At 33.4% G+C, this 21,992-nt stretch overlaps 3 protein-coding genes across 6 annotated transcripts in view; 2 read left to right on the top strand and 1 right to left on the bottom strand.

Moving 5' to 3' along the window:
- Window positions 1-1,820: 1,820 nt before the first annotated feature.
- The window catches only part of LOC100647227 (anosmin-1), a 36,178-nt gene continuing 16,006 nt past the window's right edge, over window positions 1,821-21,992 (bottom strand). For 2 of the 4 annotated variants that reach the window (XM_048409751.1, XM_048409752.1), the window contains exons 5-8: window positions 15,509-15,705; window positions 14,707-14,851; window positions 14,388-14,605; window positions 12,831-13,380 (exon numbers count right to left, since the gene is read on the bottom strand). In XM_048409751.1, the coding sequence (XP_048265708.1) occupies window positions 13,147-13,380; window positions 14,388-14,605; window positions 14,707-14,851; window positions 15,509-15,705 (794 nt within the window). In that variant the 3' untranslated portion in view covers window positions 12,831-13,146. Of the gene's footprint in view, window positions 2,994-10,020; window positions 10,104-12,830; window positions 13,381-14,387; window positions 14,606-14,706; window positions 14,852-15,508; window positions 15,706-21,992 lie in introns of those variants that run through there. The other 2 variants (XM_048409754.1, XM_048409753.1) reach the window with 2 other exon arrangements.
- LOC100646747 (carbonic anhydrase 6) lies at window positions 1,973-13,436 on the top strand. Its single transcript, XM_003398565.4, has 6 exons — window positions 1,973-2,109; window positions 4,361-4,411; window positions 5,477-5,632; window positions 7,849-8,072; window positions 11,242-11,475; window positions 11,820-13,436. Exons 1-6 carry the CDS (start codon window positions 2,073-2,075, stop codon window positions 12,006-12,008), a joined length of 891 nt encoding a protein of 296 aa, XP_003398613.1. The 5' UTR covers window positions 1,973-2,072; the 3' UTR covers window positions 12,009-13,436.
- Window positions 16,001-21,599, top strand: LOC110119609. Its single transcript, XM_020864911.2, has 5 exons — window positions 16,001-17,475; window positions 18,991-19,090; window positions 19,198-19,302; window positions 20,502-20,657; window positions 21,174-21,599. The coding sequence occupies exons 1-5, from the start codon at window positions 16,691-16,693 to the stop codon at window positions 21,228-21,230; spliced, it is 1,203 nt and encodes a 400-aa protein (XP_020720570.1). The 5' UTR covers window positions 16,001-16,690; the 3' UTR covers window positions 21,231-21,599.

The raw sequence follows: 21,992 nt of genomic DNA, 5'->3' as shown, positions 1-21,992 counted from the left end.
TTTTGGCGATAGAAATCATGTTCAGTACTTGTACTATATTACAGTTAGTTAGAGCTTAGTTACTATATTACATTGTTATTTTATCGTGTCATATTATATTATTCAATTCTTTCTTAATAATTACGTATAATAATAACGTATCTATCACAATGCATATATTAAAGTGATATATGCAGAAGTACATATATTTTTTACAAAAGAATTAATAATTTATTAGAATATTAATTTATGGCTGTACATATACGTATAATGTCGATTATAACAAATATATTAAAGTATTGCTATCGCAGAATGTAACAAAATCATTGAAATATATGCATACGACCTTTGTATTTATATCTGCACCAACGCATGTACGTATAGTGCAAGCATAGTCTACTAATTCAGTAGTTGCTCGTGCAATCTCCGTGGTCGAAAATTTCGACGTAGCTAAGAAATTTTTGAAGAAGGTCAGTAGAGCGGAAATTGTTGTCTAAGTTGTATCGTTCAACAAAAACGACAATTCTGTTTTGTGTGTGTTTGTGTGTGTGTGTATATATATATATATATATATATATATATATACGTTTAAAATGAATATCAGATATTTTATATTTTTGTTGGCATTTCTCCACCGTTCAGGTAAATTGATACCAGTTTTAACAAAGTACGATTATAACAACAAGGTAACTGCACTGCATTTGAGGATTATTCGTAAAAGGACTCAGTTTTAACAAAAAGTATAGTTATTATTAGTGAAATGAAAATCATTCTCTACGAAAGGATACGAAATATATATATAAAATCTCCGGTAATGTTGTCAAAGTTTCTGTTTGCATTTACTTTGAAACAGATGTGAACACATAGGGACAAGTTGCTTAATTAAATGCGATTCGTTAATATACCCGTAAATTATTGCTATATTTTTTTTTTAAATCGTTATTATTATAATCAAATTAAATTGTTGTAATTAAATGTGGTTATTATTACATTTAGAGTATTATTGAATAATCAGTAGTTTTGCATTTATATCGGATCGTATCGAAGTGTAAATCTAAGATTGAAGAAAATATTACATATTGTAGATATCTTGAATCCTCGATAGATAACCTTGCACTAACATTAGAATCAGATAGTGATACACGTACGCTCACTGCGAGCCAATATAATAATATTATGGTAATTTTTATTCATTTAGTTTTATTCTATTTATATTTAAGTAACGTACAGAGATTTATAAACAAAAGTGGATCAAAGCATTAAACATAAATTCCAAATAATTAAAATTTAACTAATCGTATGATTCACAGTTTCACAAATTAGTGAATTTTGAAGGTGGCGTACGCTCATTTACGACCCTGAAAAATGATATTGGTCTAATTAATTCTGAAAAAAGCCATTTGTATAATGAACTTACATCTACTTAAACAGATAGAGGCGCGAACAAATTAAGTAGACCTTATCAGGATTCTTCGATCGATGGAAAGAAAGCCAAACACTTGGATATTTCAACGGAAGCTGGGTTTACACCACTCTGAAAATAAGCGGCTCCAAGTTGCTCGTGTTCCACCGTACCAAAGCATTCTCTCATTCACAGAAATTTAAATGAAGTTGTTTCGTGATTACTTCCAGTTGAAAAGTAAAATATGATTGGAAATAGAAATAGCAAAGTACTAGAAGCATCGTTACAGTTCATGTGTTCTATTTTTTGAAAGCCACAAGTGTTAATGATATTTTAATCCCTATATTTAATTGTCTCCAACTTGAATAATGTTAAATAAGTGCCATTTATTACGTATTTATTATGTATAATTTAGGGAAGGACAAAGGTGACAAGCAGCTTATAGTAAAATTTTTAATTGGTTGCCAGTTATTTTTTATACAAATAGGGGTTAATTAGCGTGCGCACACGGAGCAATCACAATGCTTAGTACAATGCAGAAAGTAAATGTCATATAGGTAGTAGGGCCTCGTGTAATCTCGGGGCTATCTAGCTAGATTAACGTCGTGTACACCAGTTGTAGGCTCATCGCTGTCACGTTCGTGTCATCGAGTAATCGCAACTTCTGACAGTTCTAAATATCATTTTTGCGATGAAGAACTTGTACATAATTTTTACAACTATCATAGGTAAGAGGAGAATTGCTTGCTAACTAAAACAAAGCTTCGTTTAACACATTAGAGGAAAGTACATTTCTTCTGCAGCGTATTTGGTTTTCACATTATATTTTTACAATATACAAATTTAATATAAAAAGTTATAATATAGAATCTGATTTAACCGTAATTTAAATTACAAATTTATCGTATATAGGAAGAAAACAGGAAACGTCAAAAATAGTTAAGGTGCACGAGCTTTTTATAAAAGGGAGAAAATCTATTTTATTCGTTAAGTCAAGTCTGGGTGAAATCGAATCGAATAAAAGAATAGTTTGTATAATAACGTGAAGATAATATTCGTCAAGTATTGTATAGTAATTAAGTAGTCGATGAAGAACGATAATCCAATGAAACTTTTAAGTCTGGTAAATAAGTAAAAATGTCATCGTATAAGCTTAAAGTGTGATTGTGTCGGCGCTATTATGTGTTTGCGATTTATAAAAGAGACTCGACAGCAATCAGCAAAAACTGATAAAAACAGTGTAATGGAACTTTAATAACCGGAAGCTTACGTTATACTCATTAGAATTCATTTGAATTCTTCATCAGCCGTATGTAAAAGCGCCAATTTAAAAGCAGCGACATTCCTTTGAGGGTCGATTGAGTGTCAATTTAGGACGTACGGAACCATCGTTCAAGTTTTCTCAGAATTTTCGGTGCTGTTTTCCACCCTGATATCTCATTAATGGGAAACCACACTTATTTCTCTGATGTTCTGTTTAGTCAACGGTCAATGAGGTTAATTTTATTTCCTGCCGCACGCATTACTTATCGAATTTATTGGGTGATGAACTCCCAACGCGGATAGACGAACAAATTTCACAGGAGACATATCAGGAGGACCGTGCATATACCTGAAAAACAGAAGTATGTGTTTTTATTCTTGAGAATTTCTATTAAAATTTGCGTACCTTTGGATTATTTATTTGCTAACAAAATGGTAATGTATAGTGGTAATGACTATAATGATCCATACACATTAACTTATATGTAGATTGCAGATTTTTCTGCGTTTGTAGGAAAAATACCAAGATGCATGAAATACACGTAATATACAGAAACATATGAAATATACAAAGTACAATATCTGTTATAATATTTAATGGGAAAAAAACGGATATTTATAGTATGTAAAAAAATATTATACATAAAAAGTATAAATTTGCAAAAACATCCGCAGCCTGCTTTATACATTTCGGTTGAATTTATTAACCATTCTTATTCAGTGTTTTGCATAGTGATTCGTACGTGTGCAGTTTTATCTTCAGTGTGTTGTAACTTGTTGCAAGAGACATTCTTCCTTATAGAACATAAATTACAGCTAGTTAGAAAACGTTTGCTATAACTTGTTACTACTTTCTTTGTTGTAATTTATAATCTATATTATAATCGGTTTACTGGATTGCAGTATTATCTTGGAAACTTTGGTATTTCCGTAATCATTTAAAGATACGAATGCAGCTTACTGTCCGATTACTTCAAGTACGTAAACAGTCAGCTGTTCGTTATATTAATAAATCTAATAGATAGTTTAATGAGTCAGTATACATATATACATACAACATTGTTTTTCAAAAGAAAAATTTTAGTCATCGTGTCAATGAAATGTTAGCGTTACGATAGTGTAACATGTCTCGTGTGATAGTTGTATTGCGCTGACTACCCTTCTTCGTACAGTTCGATGTACAGTAGGATGTAGCACGTTAATAATTCGCCTCATGTTCTCAATCATTGGTTTCCGGACTTTCATTTACGTATCGATGAAATCCTATAATTGTAATTGTATACGGTTCGCACTGCATAGAACATCGCAAAAACAAGTGTTCCATTCGAGATTATTTTCCTATTTTATTCTACAACACATAGGAAGATGTTACTTTCTGTTTCTGCGATTTAAACAATTTTCATAGAAATATAATAGTGTTTGCAGAATTACAGTATTAGTTATCGAATCTATAATCGAAATCTATAACCTAAACTGAAGTTAGCAACCAAATTTTTGCATGATTATCTATCTATGTGTTAGCATTTTTTATTCGAAATGTATACAAATTAACACACACAAATGCTATATATTATATGTTAAATGTTATAATATTTTATTCGATTAACCGTCGATTTGTCTACTTGAGTCATAATTGAAGATGTTCTTTTTCGAGCTTCATGTAGAGGAGATCGCACTGCACTCAAATCTTTAACTGAAAAGTTTCTCTTGTTTCAGGTTTATACGAAGTAACTGCGTCCGATGATTGGTCATATTCGGGTGATCATGGTAATTATTTTTAATCTTAAACAAATTAATCGTACTTATAAGGGGTGTTTCGTTTCAATCGATCCACGCAGATATGTCCTATACTGTATGTTATTGGAAAAAGTGTTTAGAATAAAACTTACTTTGTTTAAACGGCAACATCTTATGATGGCATTCGACATCTCAAGACGACCTTTGTTTTTTTTCGGTAGAACTATACATTTTTGTATACATCGTTCGATGCATTGTTTAATTTTCTGTAAAAGAATATGAAGGTTCTTGGGTCGAAAATTGATGAATTTAAAAGATATTTAATCTTGTAAAACTTATCGTATTAAAGATAAGAAAAGATAACACTGTGCTTTTATCTTTATATGATGAAATTAAGACTGAAATGTCTCTTAAATTGATATCTTGATACTTTTTTCTTTTTATAAAAAATTGACAGCTGCTTCGAATGGTGTTACCATTCAACTCGATTCAATTCAATTTTCGCCACGTGAAAACACGTATAGTTCCATTTAAAAAACAATGGTTACCTTGAGATTCTGAAAACACCTCCGGCTAAACAAATCTGGCGATCCTCATAAGACGTTCCCTAAGAAACAAAACAAATTTTATTTGAAACCCTTTTTCGTATAACGTATAGTTTATGAAACATTCGTGTTGATCGATTATAGCGATACATCCTGTATATGTATGCAGAATTACTGGACCATTCTGTTCGATAGATAAAATTATTTGCAGATAAGAAAGCATCAGTAAATCAGAGAATATAACATTTATATTTTCTGTGTCATTGTATCCGTCTCGTCAATTGTCCTCTTCTTGCAATCTGTACACTATACATATAAAAATAATGTAATCAGGACAAACAATGGATTAATTCGATCGAAGCTTTCCGGTTTTAAAGCAACTCGATGGTCATACTAAATAAATATTGCACCTAGATACATACGTATATACAAATAATATTCTATCAGATTGACGTAATGTTTATTCCGTGATTGCCTATTTTAGTAAATATAACTGGTATGTTATTGTTTCTGACAAAGGCTTCATGGTATTATGTTTTCCTCTGTTTAGGCCCGGAACATTGGCCAGGCCTGTGCACGACTGGAAAGAGGCAATCGCCGATAAATATTGCTATCGAAGATATCGTTAAGACCGATCTTGGTCCACTTAAATTCATAAGATACGATACTGGATTCAACGGCAAAATCACGAACAATGGCCATTCCGGTAGGTAAAGAAAAGAAGTAAGCAAACCTTTTTCACGTTACATTTAAATGTTAAATAATTAGCAAGAGAAATTTCGAGGCTTGACCGTATAAGGCAAAATAGGATAAGAGACGATGAAATTGTGTCTAAGAGTTCCTTTCTCAGTTATAAGCAATAAAATAAAAGAATCGGCCAAAGTGCTACTACCAGGGAGAGCAGCGAAAGCCAGCGAAGTAACGAGACGGTATCCCTCCTGTCAGAGTTTCCCCTTTTATAGACAAGTCTGAGTGTCAGTTATCGTTGTGAGTTGTTGCTTGAACATTTACAATGACAATTGTACACATTATGTCTCATATTTGCTTCTAGTACGGGTTGTGTCGTTGCAGTCAATACGAAGGTTACGTAAGCGAGTAGCAAGAAGGGTTTAAGATGAGTTTCTCTGTCTATTATGTCTAACGGATGATTAGGTTTGAGTCTTTTGTTGGATATGTGCGAGATGGTATGAATCGTGTCAGGATTTAGGCGATTTAGAAATCGTATGAAGCGTTCAACTGGCAGATCCAGTATAGTATCTTATACCTGTCTGAATAAGTACCAGTATAAGCTATTCGTTAGCTATCGAAGTACGAGGATTTCAGCTGAGGCTATTTGATCGATGTTAGTTTCCGAGACAGAGCCCCAAATGGGGCATGCATAAGTTTAAGTGGGCTTAATGGTGGCTTTACATATAAGAATCTTAAGCGCTTGGTTTAATTTAGAGTGTCGTCCCATTAACCACCAGAGCTGCCTGTTAACCGTATGCGATCTGTTGCGAAGAAACGTGATACGGGGTTTTCAAGTTAGCCGCGTGTCGATATAAACACCGAGATATTTAATATTGTCTGAAGTGGAAATTGGAGAGTCCTGAAAGGTGATAACTGTGCGATTGAAATGGCGTGCGTTAGTGGAGAATACGGTGTGTTGGAATATCAGCGAGTTCATATTTATTCGGTTATCGATGGTTCTTCGGAAATGAGATCGAGATGGTTCTACGTTGCGGAAGCGCAGCTGCTGCCAAAACGTTCGTGCAGAGGATAGCGTGAGCGAAGCACGAGTGTCATCGGCATAAGCGAAGAGATATGTGTCGGAATGTGTAGGAGTATCATAGGTATTGAGAATAAAATGGCGAGGTCCAAGAATGTTGGGTCGAGGAACATCAGCTGAGATCGATCTTTTTGACCGAGGTGAAGAAGTCACGAGAATCAGTGAATATTTTGTTATCTCAGTAAGCTTAGTTTATCGATTTTATTGTTATAGCGGAACCTATCCGCCCTTCGTTTATACGAACCAGGGTTTGTTTAGAGTCAGTTGTACGAGTTCGTAAGCGCGTTTCTATTATCCGAACTACGCTGAAGCGTACTTTCAGTTATACGTGCGCGTGTTCTGAAGTCGTACAGCTCCGTGTGTTTTCTAAACTGGCATATAAATTAACTATATATTATACATATACACATTAACTATACACCGTACGTGCTATATATAGCTTAACCTTTTAATTGTTTTATATCGTAATGTAAATAAGTAAGGTTTATTTAATTCTAATGTTTATGTTAGTAAATAATCATTTCTTATTTATAAATCCTAATTTTCAACTTGAAAAGTTGCAACATGTTACGTTGTCAACTTGAACGTATAATTTTAATTAATAAATATATGCTATCTTCTCTCATTGGTACTTGAAACTTAAATTCCAATGTGCCATAATTAGTATAAAAGTTATACGTAATTTCTTAATCACGAAAATCCAATTTATGTACTGTTTGTATAATGTTCGTTCGATTTCATTTTATTATATGCAATAGACAGATAGACATGCAGGCTGTGGATACATAATGAAATACCACATCTAAATTCTTCTCAAATTAATACAACCAATAAAAATTATCTAGTCTTTCGTTAATATTCTTCGTTTGTAACAAAAATTATTAATCTCCCGAAATTTGTAAAAGTTCGACAAAATTTTTTATTTGTCTGCAGCTTCATGCAAAATTAACGTATACCGAATAACAGTATCGAAATTGATTAAGAAAAACTTTCTCAATCAATGAAATATTAGGTTTTCCGTATCTGTTATTGGAAATTATATGATCATGATGTATATAGAAGCATTATGCATTGATTAATAGTAATTGCATTTACGATTTATTTTATTAACCTTCTTTAAAAGTACGTTATTTTCTATTTAACTTTTGTTATAGTACAAATTCGATTGTACGGTGCACCAATTCATCTCGAAGGAGCAAATCTTCCATCCACGTATATCTTGGAGCAATTACACTTCCACTGGCCCGCCGAACACACCATAAATGGCATCCGTGGTGCATTAGAATTACATTTTGTTCATTATGACGAACAATATGGCAACGCGAATATGGCATCACAACATAAAAATGGCATTGCCGTAGTTGCTACCTTATTCGAGGTACGTTGATTCGAGCAATTTTAATACTTTTCTACTAATACGTATTGTCACTAATACGTATATTTGTAAAAATGTTTGTCGCAAAATTAGTCTTGATCGAGAGATCAAGGCCGTGTTTGTTCCATTCCTTGTTCTCTACCCGTCACGAGTATCAGATGTCTCAGAGGAATCATCGTGGACTCATCGTCTTAATTCAACCAACTCGAAAAGCGTAGAATCCCCGCTATAATGCTCGAGACGCTTACTTTTGATCATCCTATACATAGAAAAAAACAAGTCCGACTGTGCAATATGTTTTTGGTTTCTGTTGCTGAATAATGGCAAAAAATCATACATTAACTTCTAAGGAGTAATCGTAGAAACATTTTCACGATCTGCTAATATTGTCGTTGGGTGTATTGTAGAGTATTTTCAAATTCATCGAGCTTAATTAAAACACTCTCAAGAAAAGGAGAGTTTAGAATAGAACAAAGGTAAGACACATTAAAAGAATTAGTTATTAGTTATCGAATGATCTAATGTCTTCTGTGATGTAATCTATTCGTTTATACCGGATATATAAATAGATTTAATATTTTTTTAAATCGTTTCACGGTATATCAATAAATATTTGTATGTAAACTCAAACGTTATGTCGTATACTTAATCTGTTAGGTACTATTGAATTTTATTTGTATATTTCGGAGCTAACTTAAAATAGTGCTCATTATCTTCAATGCATAACTGACACCCTCTGGTCAATGTTTCGTAGAGTATTAATGATGCATATGCGGCAGTAATGTGTTGCGTTCTATCTCAAAACGAGCAATTTTCGCATGTGCAGTTAACATTTACCAGATGGGTCATCTGGTTCATTGATGCAACCCATTGATCATCTCAACTAAATTCATAGCCTACCGACTGCAAGTGGAGATTAACATTGTACAAGTGCAATTTGTGCTACGTTGATTTAGACGTAGTTCTCTCGAATGTTTCTCACGACTACAAAATTATTAGCAACAGGTTTATAAAAATTGCATGCGTTGACCACTTTGACAACTTTAAATTTCTTATCGTTGATCGAATGCTGACATCTTCTATCATCCGTACACCGATTACTCCTTTTATTCTTAGTTAGTAACATCCTCTTATCTTCGCTATATAGTTACATTTAGCGTTGTAGGTGTAAATCGATCTAAGGGGCTCTAAATCGTGTGTTTGGTATTAAAATGTAGGCTCCGTGAAATATGGTAATCGTGATAATCATAAATTGCATAATTCTTTCCTCGAAAATCTTTTTTAACGTTCTCGTATGTTCGATATTTTTTAATTTTTGTGTGTCAGAACACTAGCAATTGGTTTCATGTTTTTAGTAACGAATAACATAGCATAGATTCGATAAGACTGATATAAAATGAGATTACGAAGAAATATTCAGGAATAACATATCTTACGACGATATAAAATAAACATTTAATGGCAACGCCATTCACGAAATCGCAGTACGTAGTTTAAGTCATTAATATTTTTTTAAATTTTCTAAACTTATCTTGCAATTATTTATGCCATTTTCTTGTAATAAATAAATTCATTCAAGTAAGGGATTTGTTTTTCGAGAATCGAACATTCATCGTACATTTACGTAATGAAATTGAGAAATTGATAAAAAGTGAAATTAATCGGCTAGACTTCTAAGATGATCATGCATCATCACAGCTTACGCTCGTCTTGATCCGAGGCAGGAAAACAAGGAAAGTTTCACACGAGATATTTTATCGTGAATGATACATACATACATACATACATCAGTGATGCCATTTTTCAATTGTGCAGCTCTCCGCTTGCTTTGCCGCTGTCTAGAATTGACCACGGCAGATGATTACACGTTCGGTTCCGTTTGAGTCCCGCTTCCTCTCCCGACTTCGCTACTGGTAGGGTAGCTACAGACGGGTCGATTGGTGAGAAATTTTAGCAAGTCGCCTCGTGTAAATGCAAATTTAATCGACTGGCTTAATCGATTGACGAACGAGGGCGGAGTGGCCGGTGAAGCTTCTGTGTACGAACAGAGAAATTTAGTAGTATGGGTTAAGCCAAGTCCACAACGATAGACAATCGTTCGCAGACACGCGTTGCAGTCGATCGGCATTTGTCTTTCGTGGAAAATTTGCAGACGAGGGAAGACAAAATTCCAGTCCATAACTTGTGGATGAAAACCACGTCAAAAAAATTAACGGACAATCGTTGACAGACGTGCGAAGCAGCCTATAAAATGCACGTCATGACGTGACATTTATGACATGGTATTTTCCATTGAGACGAAAGTCGAAGATCGACGATTTGAAAATACACGCTGTTTATCGAAATCACTGCAACGCTATATATTTAATGTATCAAGTTAGGCGAAACATCCTGTATAATAGGTGAACCTGTATAAAATGTCCATTTATGTATTAGTGGATGGAATTTTTTGTTAGGTTCCACGGCATGAAATTGCATGAAAGTTCTATTTATCATTTGAGGTGTCTATGCTCTTTCTGATATTAAATTAAAATTCGAGTTAATAGACGGATAATAAATGGATATCTATCAGGATCGATACGATTACTATCGAACGCTTTTTAACATAAAGATATGTTGGTCATCGTCATTGATCGCCTTGACTGCCTCGATGTTCTGGACATAACAGACGAAGCTCAAAGCATCGGCGCTGATCGCTGTGTCTGTTCTCCATCGTGATTCATAACACATCACTGCTGACATCAGTCTTCATGATCAGATCCGATACCTTAAAAGAATCCTATCTTCTCACACTGCGAATGTAAACCTGAATAATGTGCATTGAATAATCTGGCCAACTCATTTTCCGAATAATTTGTAATTGATATCTATTTTTAATTTCTGTTAATACGGTATGTATACAGTAAGTTTCCGCGTGTAAAGACAGGACATTCCATTCGATGATTTGGTTGATAATCTTACGCAACATGTCTGACATGTCTAAAATATCTATATCGCAGTTACGACAGAACTTCGTTTACACGTGCTCTATTTATTTGAATAAAATTTTAATTAATACTCGAGCATTCGAGATCTTTATAGAAAAATTATTATTGTAGATGTATGTATTAATTGTATCGATGCGACGTGTAGATATTTACATAACATGTATGTATGTGAAATATCATTTCAGTTAAATAGCGATGACAATTTGGATATAATGCCAATTTTGGAAGCAGTGCAATTAGTATCTAACGCAGTCGGAAAAACGACGGCTTTGATGGGAACCAAGATCATTCCTTACCGCTTTTTACCAAAAAATCATACGACATATTACCATTATGACGGATCATTAACTACTCCTGGATGCCAGGAAATTGTCATGTGGTATATCCTTGCCGAAAAACTTACGTTATCAGAGCAGCAGGTAAATTTATTTTTCGATTTCATCATCTATTTACATATATCTAACAATGAATGTTTAACACGTTGACTGGCACGGTGATGATCAGTGAGCCACGTTGTTAAATTTTTTAGAACGACTAAAACGAGATAAATTTCATGATCTGACAAAGTTTAAAGAATGTAGACGACACAGATAACATTGTGAGAAAAAATTGCACAAATACGATATAATATTTTACAAGAATTAAATACGATGATTTCAATTTATCGCGACACCCAGGGCAAAATATGCGAGCGATTCGCATATAGATATATATTAAAATGCAACATCCCGTAGAGTCTTTACTTTATTTTCTTCGTTTGCAGTTAAACATCTTTAGAAGTGTTGGAACAAACAACGGTACACTGATCTTCAATCACAGACCAACGCAGAGTGTCGGAGAAAGGACAGTCTATCATCATTTGGACGGATATTCTGCCGCGACAATCCGTTCGAGCAATTTACTGAACGTGTGCTTTGGTCTATTACTAACCAAATTGTTATATTTCAAATAATTCCAGTTAACTTCACCTGTGAATTTAGAATTATCTAATCGCATAAAATGATCGATATACCGTTGACAGACATTCAGCGATTCGAGAAATTTTGTCGCATCTCACTCATATCGTGCATAATAATGGGATAATATTTTCTATGCTAATGATATATCAAAGGATTATAAAATCATAAGAGAGATAAATGCAGTACAGTAGCTCGTGAAAGCGGACACTTTTAGAGAAACTTTCGATGAATACAGAGCGTAAGAGAACATGTGGGACCCACTTCGGGCGTTGATTGCACTTCATCCTTCGCACATAGCAATAATGAGAGGGGGCAAGATAGGGGAAAGGAGAGTTTGGATGAAGCGAAGGAGGAGGAAGACGAATTAAACAAATAAGGAAACTGATCCGTATTATTATGAGTACTATTATGCGTTTCCATAATGATTCATGACTGTTCACAAGTAACACAAGATTTAGTTCTAAAGTGGTCCGTCTGATTTAATCTTAAATATACGGTAACTTTTATATGGATTTTCGGAATGGTTTCATATTTTACTATTATAATCACCACTGTTGTGTCTCGTTATAGTGATGACGAAATTTCAAAATGTTTAATGTATAATGCACGTAATATATTCGTAACAAAGTTATGCCGTAAATGTTCGACGTGTACACAAGTAAGATTCAGTGACAAATATACGCGTCAGTGAAACAAGTCATTATATGTGTAGAGCATATGACAATGAATAATACAACCGCGTTATATATAATTAGTGATGTGACAAACGACATGTGTACATAATGTATATCTTTGTAAATGATTTTATGTTTAACAAAAACAAAAAAAAAAAAAAAAAAAAAGGAAAAAAAAACAGCTAGAGTAGCATTTAGACATATCAATAACGTAGGTAACTGGCTAATCTTTCACCATTAATGATAATATTCTGTCACAATCATTTTATCACATATACTTCTTTCGGAGAATATAAAGATTATAAAATTAAAGTTTTATTCGTTATCCTCTTTATGGTTAATTAAGAGTACATAGCATAAGCATTTAAGGAACTAATTAAGTTTATTTGTATACTTGAATACGTAATTTCGAAAAATAGTGATCATATATATTTACTTATGGCAAGGAACTACTTTGCTAAAGATAAGTAGCGTAATGTCGTTTTTTCTTTGACGACTTGGTTTTACATTGGATTATTTTATTATGTAAGAGCTTGCCGTCTTTTTGTTCTTCCGACTCCTTTGAACAACCAGTGGTAACAAATTCTATACTGGCACCATTGTCATCATTATTTATATTATTAAATACATTTCGTACGTTTACATCGTATGTACATTCACTTTGAAGATGTTTTATTTCAAGATGCGGTGTCTGAAAGCAATAAAGTTTGAAACAACTTAATAAATAAATAAATAAATTGCATCCAAGTTATATAGTATCTACGATCATCGGTAGTATCTGTATAGTAGATACAGCATTTATGAACATTAAATAAAAGAATAAAGAAATAATTGAAAAAAAAACCAATAAATAAATGAAAAAGTAACGCACAACATTTAAGTATAAATATATGTAAATATATATACTCTTATTCGTAAGTATTAGGACACTCGTGAAAGATAAGATGCACCAAAGATATTTTTAAGAACTTATTAAGACTTGTAATTATTTCGCTTGTAACCTTGTTACATAAAGAATTCTTATATTCTATTCGATAATAAAAATTTCATCGATTATAAAAAGTACAATTAAATTTTTTTCTCGGTTATAGGTATTTCTCTGCCTTCGTTGTTAATGAATTTTGATTCCCCGAGGCAGATTCAAATTTGTTTCTTTTTAATCGATTAAAAATTTTCTGAATAAAAATCTATCAAACGATTCTGAACACGATTATGCGGATAATTATTAATTTATTGTGTTCTTATAACTCTTACGAATGACTTACGACATTACAACATTAACTTACATATGTATATGCATGTAATGCATACCTATGTAGATTGGTATACGCAGTAAATAATGAAATAAATTATTCCTATGCTTTTTAACATGAAAAATTTATATCCTGGTGATTCCATGAAAAGGTAGTAAGCATCGCTTGTAATTACCAATCGACCTAAAATACACATACTATTACTACAAATCGATCAAAGTGTCCAGATACTTATGAGAAACCTACTCATTAATTCGTTACTTTTTCCTACAATTTTTCTAAATAAATAAATAATCAATGGATCGTCATCTTGCACGAATACAAAATTCTAGCGGATTAATTATTTTCCAAATAATTTAGGTCAGCTATCACGTTCCGTGAAGAGACCTGGCAAGTGTTAATACTAATACTGATACTTATGAACAGAGGTGTATACATATAATACCTGAACAAGTTTCCACCAGGTTTTCTTCCGACGGGATATGAGTTTTTCCTGCGAAGCTGAGCAGGATGCCTCTCTCCAGGAGACGTTGTACGCCTTTACATCGTGGTTCATCGGCCAAACCAAACGTACCTTGACCTCGCCGCAGTGACAAGTCATTCGCCGTAGATGAAGATCGCCGTGGTATCGCTCGCATCTGCGAGATCGCCTCCCCAAATCGGCTTCAATGAAAGGGCACTTCTTCGTTTGTTATGCCAATTATTAGGCTCGACAAAAATACCAGTAGCAGATGGAAGAAGAGCAGGCTGGAATTTCATCTTACCGTATGCCATGTAATCGGTGCTATTGAAAACTTTCGAGGCTTTTCGCGACAACAATCGCCGGCCACCGTACAGTGCAACAGCTTGCACTTGAAGGAAGTACTGACACCTCAGTTCCAAGTTTTTCAGTTCGTAACACGTTTTGTCCTAAAAATGCAAGGAAAAGAAAATCACTTTCGTTACAAGTTATAGTGAGAATATATAGGGTGTATCATAATACGCAGGGCCCAAATCACGAACATTTGTCATTGTTTTTCGGGCCGTCTGTCTACTCTTCAATTCGGTCCTACATATTATGAAGCACACACCCTGTTGTACAACAGCCCTAGATATTGCGTATCAACCATCCTGTAGTTATTTGTAAGTCAACGTACATTTATGAAAGAATCGTTTTAGATATAATAATAATAGGTTTTAGATTGAAAGTGGACAACTAGGAGGAAGTTATGTTTAATGCGTGGTAAATGGGCCGTGAATATATATTTATACAAACTCACATTTCTGTGAACACGACTGAATAGAGCCTAAGCATATGTGTAAAAATGTTCAGTCTAGTAATAGATATAAAGGTAGGTATAAATAACGAGTTCAGAGTAAAAAGTAGAATATAAATAATTTGTGATATTTAGTTGTAAACCAATGTATATTTATCGAAGAATTGGAAAATTTAGCGTAAAGTGAAGTAATTTTATCTTGTGCTTTAATATTTCACATAATTTACACAAAAAAAGGTGCATATGTTAAAAGAATGGTAAGTATAGAGCGTGTAATGACACTTTTGTATCGTAATTACGTAAAACTTACTTTCAGAACTGTTCTATGATAAACGAGAATGGAATCATTAGTCGGTCCGTGAACAAGGCGGCTCCAAAACACTTTGTAAAATGTTATCGGCACGTCTGAAGCTGGTTTACTCCATCTTAGGGTAATACGCAGTTTTCCATCTACCAGTCGCGCATCGGATAGAGTCAAGTTTTGTGGTTCTTTTGGATTCCGTGGGTCTAAAAATAATAAATTACCCTTTAAATTTATAATATGACAGCCGCAAAGAAAACTTCCCTCTCTTTTCCATTTTCTGTCGCGAAACTTCGTGAAAGCTAATTGCATGTTTTCGTTATTGTTAATTTATGATATTGTTAATTTATACATAAATTTCTACATCAAAGGGAAGTACCTGTGCGATGTTTCTGATGTCTCGGTGATAAATATACACTACGTTTATCCATTACAAACTATACAAGGCTATCTTCTGTCATACAAAGATAATTAAAGGGAGAACTAGAAAGTTGTAATTACACGACGAACGATCGAACCGAAAGAAGTTTAAATTGCACATGATATATTATGCACGCCAGTGTATGGTGCTACTGGTAAAAATAATAAATGGATAAGCAGATCATCGATGGAATGACAAGGTGCAGTATTATCAAATATTTCAGACAGATAGAACATTCGCGAGCCTCTCTATCGATGAAAAGCATAACGTTCGCTATTAAAATATCGTTTTAAGCGATAGTAGATTAATAATAATAGTAGATAGTAGATTAATATGACAGTAAAGAAGTTATTAAAAAATTAGATATTTGATCAACTACATATTTTCGTTGCGGCTGACTTTCGATTCGTTCCACGTGACAAATCCAACATCTTTATTACATTTTACGTAACTATAACGTATTAATTTATCCAGGACAGTTTCGTATTTGTATTGTTGTATATTATACGAATTAAACGTAACGAAATCCTCCATAAATAAAAGGAAGAGAAAATTTATGGAAATAAATTTATGAAGAAAAATTTGTTCTAATAACTCGTTATTATGTCTGTTAGTCGTTATCACGACTGTACAATGTACGGTACAAATACGGTAAGATGAAGTGAGATACACGCGAGAACACAGCTCGGAGAACCTATCTGTAATTACAAATTAATTACGTATCGTATATTCTTGTTCTTACTACCGAAAAGAATTAGTTAGCCAGCGGAATGGATTTTCGAGACTTGAATCCTTTTAATATTTTTTTAAGTACGCTTTCGGCCAATGTTTTGCCGATGTCGAGCAGAGAAACGAAATTACCCATCTTTTTCAAAATCTATTCGATCATCATTTGGTTAATAGAGCTGACATATTTTATTGGTTGCGTTGTCGGAATTTTGACTGTATCGAGGGAAAAAGCACTGAAGGATGGAACGGTAAACCTTGTGATCGCGATAGAAGTGCTCGTGCTAATGATTTATATGCATAATCGTAAGAATTTACTACGTGGATTAATTGGAAAATTGAACCATCTCATCGAGGGCAATAAAATACTTCGGAATATGATAGTTAGCGCACTGGAACCAATGGAAAAGCCGTTGAAAATTTATACGGTTGCTAGTGTTGGTTCGCTCGCTCTTTGGATATCATTGCCGCTTATCGAGGTTTTCCGGAAGAACGAGTTCCGTTATTCGGATTATCGAGTGCCATTCGTTCTATCCAAGGAACCTTTCTCACTCAACGTTTTCGTTGGCGGTGTCATCTTCCAGATCGTCGGCGGTACATACACGCTAATCAGAAAGATTAGTTTAGATATCTACACGATGTACATCATTCTGTTAACGACGGCTCAATACAAGTATCTTCGAATGAAATTTGCGACGATATTCGAACAGAAACCCGAAACTTTAAACGGTTCGTACAACGATAGTACCCGGCAGAATGTCTCCTTTAGGAAAAAACGGATGATCCAAGAAATGAGAGTGTTGACCCGCCATTACGAAACTGTAGTTGAGTAAGTATAAGAACGTGATCGGTATAAATATTCATGATATATAGAAATAAAAGTATATATTAGCTCGTAGAGGTATAAGCGCAAAAGTATTTTTATTATACGATAAGTTTGTTTCATGAATACCTGCACGATAGCGTCGCGTTAAAACGTAAACGAAATACTTATACAAGTGACAATTTCTGGTTTGTTCGAGTTTTATCGTGTAAAAAGTGTACTGCTTTGTAACAACTACGTGCATTGCTGTGTATACTACAATTCCTGAGCGGCGCTAGTAGTTGGTCGCAAATCGTACAACGTTATTAGCACGTTAAAAGTGGTACAGCGTTTGCACTTTCGTTTTCTTCCAGTACTATTTCGCATTACATATACGGTATAATTTTTTTCTTTTTGTTTCGCACTCGAACAAATAAACGCTCTATTCTAATAGCTCATTACTGTAAAAATTGATCGTCTATTCCATGTTGGTCTTTACAATTAGCGGAGCGTTCAATATTGTCAATATTTCGGAGTTCTCAATATCGTGTTACGCAAAAATCTCTCTATATTGTCGATACAATGTTGTCAGTGTTTGATGAAAAATTACATTTTCCTTGTACGTTCAACATTATCGAAGATACATTGCGTTTCGAGTTAGCGTTTAGCGACGCCTAATTAAAAGAAAGCCATTATTTTAACATTATCAGTGGAAAGACTACAGAAGTGGCTTTCAAGAAAAAGAAATGTGTTTCCATGCGGAGTAAAAATACGTTTCAACGAACACTCTCGTCGATGTTCAGTTCAATAATATTGAGAATATTATATTGCACGTACATTGATGTGGACGACTGTATATCTATAATGTTGAGAACCGTGATATATTGATAATAATATTGATTATGTGGACGCCTGTTAAGATTAAGACGAAAGAAAAAACAAAAGAGTTATCAGTTTTAAAGATTTGTACTCTTTTTAAATAGAGAAATATCCTTTCACAACTTAAATATCCTTTGATTTTATATAGGCGTAGTATATGTATAATTCGAGATGAAAATATGATCGATTTGAAGTGGTATGATGATACACGATTAAGACTTAAGCGATATGTTAACAAGTTTTGATGACAAACAAGTTTGCAATCTGACAATCGCGTTTGCTATACATTTTAATTTTACTTTAGGAATAAATATTCACGAAAATATTGCTCTTTTCACATATATTGAATATCTCGAGAGATTTTTTATGAAAACTTTAAACATACATAATTTTTATATAGCCAAAAGTACTAACAAGAAAAACATACATTAATTTGTCTTGAAGTAATAATGTATTTTGAAGAGATATTGAAACATTTTTCTTGCCTCAACATGATAATATCAAATAAAACACAATAATATGAAAAACGAATAATTTGAAAAATATACAGAATTTATATAATATACATGAAATTTTGTGAAATTTTCCAATTTTGATGACTTTGTAGATGTGGTAACATCGTTTAACATTTATCGTCGTAATAAAATTTCGTAATTATTGTAGGATTGCTGTTATGTTGAAGACATTGCTTTTTCTAAACGTCGGAGTTCATTACATAAACAACGTTTTCCGGTTCTGCTTTCTAAGTTTTATGTTCGTAATGGTATATTTTAAGTTCTAACTTCTTAATACAGAATTTTGTTTCCTAGCAAATTCTGCTTCTCCTGTTATTGCTTATCTTGTACAGAGAACAACTATTTATTTTTTCAGAGTACTAATATGTTTTCCGAGAAATGTTTAATTATATTGTATACAATTGGTGCGCTGATACAATTTTATATATTGTGTTATTGTATCCAAGAGCTACTCGACGCGGTAAGATTTTTTAAATGGTATAATGACTTACAGTATGATATTGATGAACAATGTGATATTGTTTTCTGCTAGTTAATCTCTCTTGGTTAATAAGATATATATTTTGGTAATAGCAATGCAATAAACAAGAAACACTGTATACACATATATAAACATTAAATTTATATACATCCATAAATTTTAATAATATCAGGTATACAAATGAATAACTAAAATTTTGTTTAAACGTAAAAAGATTGACGGTAAAATGAAATGATTCCTCCCGCCTTTTTGTTGCTACGTACTCTTAACATCTTACTATTAAAAACGACATTTCATTTCGTGCAGTTTCAATATAATCCGAAAAAAAATAGTCAATTCGTAAGTGTCAATAATGGAAGAAAGAACGGGAAAAAATGCATATTTGCCACTGTATTTTTTATAAATTCGCACAAGGAAAAAACCTACGATTTGATTTGTAATTTTCTCGGTGGAGGTATTGTATCGTACGATGAGTGTGCGTTTTGGTTCAAACGATTTGAGAAGCGACGACTTCTATTTGATCGACAAGCAACGCTCTGGAAGCTCACGAAAGTGCGATCACGACGATTTTAAAAGCAACTACTGACTGAGAGCTCAATACAAACGCAAAAGCAGCTTGCCGAGTAGCTAAAGGTAATACAGCGGATCGTTCGAATCACCTACACGAAGTGGGAAAGATCCAGAGAGAAGAGAGGTGGGTGTCCTATAGGATTGCTGCACGATAGCGCCAGACCATAGGTTGCTTTTGATGCGAAAGACATCACAACGAATCTCAGATGGGAAGTTAGGCAATATCTGGTATATTCAGCCGACATTGCTCCATCAAACTAACACCTGTTTCGATCGATGCGATCACTTTCAACCATGTGATGAAATTTTTAAAATAGCTGGACCACTTTGTCGTAACAAAAGGCATATTCTTTATAAAGTGGAATTCATCGACTGCCTGAAATACGATTTATAAGTTATAGAAAACGATGGTGGTTATTTTGAGTGGAAAATTCGTCTTACTCTTTTTAAAAATGCATCTTGAATCTGTGAAAAAATCGAATTATTCATTTGTACACCTAATATAGTTTACGTAATAAGATTGATATATTTACACGTAATAATGCGTTATATATACATATATAATTGTATAATTGTACAACGTATCAATATCCATTCGAAATTCTTAGAGTAACGCAGTAGCTGACGATGTAATATATGAAAAATGGTATTTGCACGACGTACCACTGCAACGTGCACTTCTTATGATAATTTCTGCCAACAAACTAGAGTGCAAATTATCTAACTCTCGACACATTGATTTAACTTTGTCGTCATTCATGTCGGTAAGTGTACTGCCTTAATAATAATAATTACTATTACTTGATGATTATGCTACCTGTTACATACAATACATCCAGAAGTAAATCGAATCAATTGACCAATTGCCAAATGTTTTATATAGAATTTCTTTTGTTATTGTATTTTTATCTTTAACGTATAATAGCGCAATTTGATCGATTTGCTTTAGGCAAGGCCGGATTGAAGCTTTTGGCGGTCTCTGGGACTATGGACCCAGCGTTGAGCCCTTTCGTAGAAAGACGAGGGGAGGCATTAAAGATGAAATAAATTTACGTAAATGTGAAATAAAATTTAGTTTCTATTCGCATTTAGGAAAATCTTTTCAATGGGAAATTTCTTTGGGAAATGAGGATTCTTGAATGACTAGGCTCATGGCTATAGCTCCCCTCCTCTAGACCTCTTTTAATCCGGGCCTAACTTTTAGACAGCGCACCTATATATAATTATAGATAATTTAATTAACTACTCTCTACTTAACTATTCTTTCACCGTTTTTCTAGATCCTAAATCAAGCATATTCCGTATGCTTATTGTTTCTTAAATCAAGACCTGATTAAAATCGAATATTATAACGTTATACGACGTAACATATCTTAATCATTAATTAATCTCTACAATATAATTAAATATAGCATCGTAAGCAAAGTATTTATTTAATTGCAATGTAATATTAACGTTTGAAGAATATGATTATATTTTATGTGATAAAACAATAAATATGGCGGTAAAAATAAAGATCAAAATTAAAAATGTATTACATTTCTACAATAACTACAATATTCGTTTAATTTCGATTTCAAGATAAGATTGTGGTACTCACAAATTGAATTACCGCGAACAGTTTTTCGCTTTTGTTGACCATTAAATAACACAAATAATCGGCAAAAATCCAGTACACGTACAATACTCATTGGCGATAATCTTTCATCATATTTCGAATCGTGACACAGAAGTTGTTGCATCAACTTCAGTAGGAAGAATAACAACGTTCGCTGTGTGCACTTTGATTTTTTCCCTGCGTGATTTCCACGTCTTTTGCAACGTATATTTTAAAAGCAGGATATTTTTCAGAATAAACGACGAAAAAAGGAAGTGACTTAAAATGGTTACAGGAAACTAAAGACAAATTTTCCCCAACTAAACTTGACTGCTTGTTAAATTGATTCCTTGTCACGATAAGTGTTTATAGATAGCTAGTAATTTTGTTTGGTAATTGAGATACCAAGTAATAGTTAATTTCACGGACTATTTCCATCTGGAAACAAGTTTGCAGAGATCTGATTTTAGATCAGGACAACGTGCTGCTCGCTTCAAAACTG

Source organism: Bombus terrestris, chromosome 10 (assembly GCF_910591885.1).
Source record: "Bombus terrestris chromosome 10, iyBomTerr1.2, whole genome shotgun sequence".
Taxonomy (NCBI): domain Eukaryota; kingdom Metazoa; phylum Arthropoda; class Insecta; order Hymenoptera; family Apidae; genus Bombus; species Bombus terrestris.
This window is presented reverse-complemented; position numbering and strand designations above follow the sequence as displayed.

What these genes read in the sequence shown, in the direction of transcription:
- LOC110119609 (XM_020864911.2), top strand. Translation starts at nt 16,691, where the DNA reads ATGGATTTTCGAGACTTGAATCCTTTTAATATTTTTTTAAGTACGCTT. An exon ending in TCCAAGAGCTACTCGACGCG is followed by an intron (nt 19,303 to 20,501) that starts GTAAGATTTTTT and finishes CGAAATTCTTAG; the next exon opens with AGTAACGCAGTAGCTGACGA. An exon ending in CTTTGTCGTCATTCATGTCG is followed by an intron (nt 20,658 to 21,173) that starts GTAAGTGTACTG and finishes CCGTTTTTCTAG; the next exon opens with ATCCTAAATCAAGCATATTC.
- LOC100646747 (XM_003398565.4), top strand. Translation starts at nt 2,073, where the DNA reads ATGAAGAACTTGTACATAATTTTTACAACTATCATAG. An exon ending in AATTTTTACAACTATCATAG is followed by an intron (nt 2,110 to 4,360) that starts GTAAGAGGAGAA and finishes CTCTTGTTTCAG; the next exon opens with GTTTATACGAAGTAACTGCG. An exon ending in CACGAACAATGGCCATTCCG is followed by an intron (nt 5,633 to 7,848) that starts GTAGGTAAAGAA and finishes CTTTTGTTATAG; the next exon opens with TACAAATTCGATTGTACGGT.